The sequence below is a fragment of the Squalius cephalus genome (assembly GCF_949319135.1).
Source record: "Squalius cephalus genome assembly, chromosome: 8".
NCBI lineage: Eukaryota > Metazoa > Chordata > Actinopteri > Cypriniformes > Leuciscidae > Squalius > Squalius cephalus.
This window is the reverse complement of record NC_137129.1, coordinates 41368747-41371380: the sequence shown is the minus strand read 5'-3', so window position 1 is coordinate 41371380 and position 2634 is coordinate 41368747. Positions and strand designations below refer to the sequence as shown.

The 2634-nt window shown below is 48.4% G+C and overlaps 1 protein-coding gene across 1 annotated transcript in view; it reads left to right on the top strand.

Annotated features, from left to right (window-relative positions):
* Window positions 1-258: 258 nt before the first annotated feature.
* Window positions 259-2634, top strand: part of scrt1a (scratch family zinc finger 1a) — a 3235-nt gene continuing 859 nt past the window's right edge. Inside the window, exons 1-2 of the mRNA XM_079880183.1 lie at window positions 259-893; window positions 1554-2634. The exon at window positions 1554-2634 is cut by the window's right edge and continues 859 nt beyond it. Coding sequence (XP_079736309.1) covers window positions 779-893; window positions 1554-2278 — 840 coding nt within the window. The 5' untranslated portion in view covers window positions 259-778 and the 3' untranslated portion in view covers window positions 2279-2634. The remainder of the gene's footprint in view (window positions 894-1553) is intronic.

Here is a 2634-nt window from a genome sequence, read left to right as displayed (position 1 = left end):
AAAACATGTTTGTTTTTGTTTTTTATGAAAACTGAACGGATTTGTGATATAAATAAACCCTTCTGTTTTATTTCAGGCTTCGAAAGAAAAAAAAAGAGAAAAAATCTGGCGAAGGCGTGGACGTCTCACAGCGTCATTAAGTCATCCAGTTCAATGTTGGTCCCGGGAGATTTTTTTATGGATTAAATTAAGTACTTCCATCTTCATTTCCCACCTGATCGCAGCCATATAAATCCCAACAGCTGATCAACAGACTTCAGAAAGCCCGACGCCTTCAGACGGAACAGCTGGGAGTTAAAGCAGGAGAGAGGAGAGCGAACAGGCTGACGCAGACTCAGCTGTTTCACTGTCCTTTCTGTGTCTTTAGGGGAAGAAAAGCAGCACGGAAACTAGAGGACTAGTTAGTTTAGACTCGAACCTGGAAGATACGATCGTCGTGAAGGGTCCCAGAGGAGCTAAAGAGAGAGAGAGAGAAAGAGAGAGGAGTGAAGCTGTCCAGTTCTGAATGCGTGCCGCCGAGCGGGAGCTGTCCAGTGCTGAAGTTGCATTTCTCCCGAAAGCATCGAGGCGTCGCGCTTCATCAACACAAGCGCATTCAGGGGCTCGAGGGTCTGCCGTAACCCTGTGCTGGCATCCGAATCTCGGCATTACCGAAGAGGAACGATACTAAAAAAAAAAAAAAAAAGCAACAAAAAAAACGCGTTTTGTTTCAGCGTTGCATGAGGAAAAGCGAGCGAGTCGACCGGCGGACGAGTGTTTTTCCCCTTCAACCTGAAACATGCCAAGGTCTTTCCTGGTCAAAAAGGTTAAGCTTGATGATTTCTCATCCGCTGATTTGGAGAGCTCCTATGGCAGATCCAGGGCAGACCTCAGCCTGCGCTTTCATGAGAAAGGTAATTTATTTGATTTGACCTCGCATAAACATCTAGTTCGCTTACACGCAAGGGCATGTGCATGCATGTTGACGTTTGATGGTTTACAGTCATAACCTCGGCATTGACCCAGTCACATTGTGTTCAACACCGTCAGGCGCAGCAGTTTTTGTCGACTCGGCACATTTCAGGTGTTGCGCTCTTTCAAGCACGCATTCGGCTCGCTATAAGGCGCATTTTATTTTGGAAAACGCAGAGCTAGCAACAAGTACTTCGCATTTACACCGAGAGTTCTCGAAACGTGTCATGGAATTATCCATGCACACAGTCTATTAAGCGAACGCTTGATCATGTTTCATGTTATTATTCACGCTCTACATAACCTGCGCTTTGCATACACTTGCATAAGCAGGCATTCTGCCGTTCATAGAATATTCATGCATGCTCTTACTACACAGTAATATCTTTCGACCTAATTCTGCTCAATTTCCATGCAATTATAACTGAAGCGATACCATTGTGGTTTAAATGGGTTGCAGTGCTAATTGAAATGGAGAGCTATTGATTTTCTTGCGTGCGCCTGCGAGATAATGTATAAGAGTTCACCTCTGTCTGACGGAGGAGGAGGAACATGCATAGTAGCACACTGTTGCATTGCGTTTGAACTGTGCGTGTTTTCAGGGTACATCAGCGACTACATGACCCCGGCCCCGTACGATGGCGAGAGCGACGGCGGCATCAAAGTTCCCTCTCCGGGACCCATTTACGACGGCATCCACAGCGATTACGGGGCGCCGGATTCGGACCAGCCCGACAGCCCTCAGTCGGAGATCTCCTCGGGATACATCAACGGAGACACGGCGGTCAGCGAGGGTTACACGGTGGACGCCTTCTTCATCACGGACGGGAGGTCGAGGAGAAAAGCCATCAGCAACCCGAGGAGCATTCAGAGGCACACGTGCAACGAGTGCGGAAAGACATACGCCACGTCTTCCAACCTGAGCAGACACAAGCAGACGCACCGCAGCATGGACAGCAAAATGGCCAAGAAGTGCCCCACCTGCGGGAAGGTGTACGTCTCCATGCCGGCCATGGCCATGCATCTGCTGACCCACGACCTCAAGCACAAGTGCGACATATGCAGCAAGGCCTTCAGCAGGCCGTGGCTTTTACAGGGACACATGCGCTCGCACACGGGCGAGAAGCCCTTCGGCTGCGCGCACTGCGGGAAGGCCTTCGCCGACCGCTCCAACCTGCGCGCGCACATGCAGACACACTCGGCCTTTAAGCACTACAAGTGCAAGAGATGCAACAAGACCTTTGCCCTGAAGTCCTACCTGAACAAGCACTACGAGTCCGCCTGCTTCAAGGGGGCGTTTGCTCCTCTGAGCCCCATGGAAGTGTGAACGCTCGACGGCACGGCTGACGTCAGACCCTGGATTAATCGCATGTACCTTAACTTTTCTTTTCTAAGTGTACTCTTTCTCCCGCTGTTCACGTATTCAGAGCCCGAATTCCACCCGTTTTGCCAAAACTCAGAGGACATTGAAAATGTCTTTGTTTCTCTCGAAAGGTCAAACCTTTTCTAAGTATTGGATAATATTGTACTGCTGCCAGTGGCCACAAAAGTGTTCAGCATTGAGGTAAACCTATTTATTCATTAACTTATTTATGTATTTATATATTTATTTCCTACCAATAGTCTTAATTTGCACTTTAATTTGTCGTTCAGTTGCCAAGCCTTCGTCATCAATATGCCAAA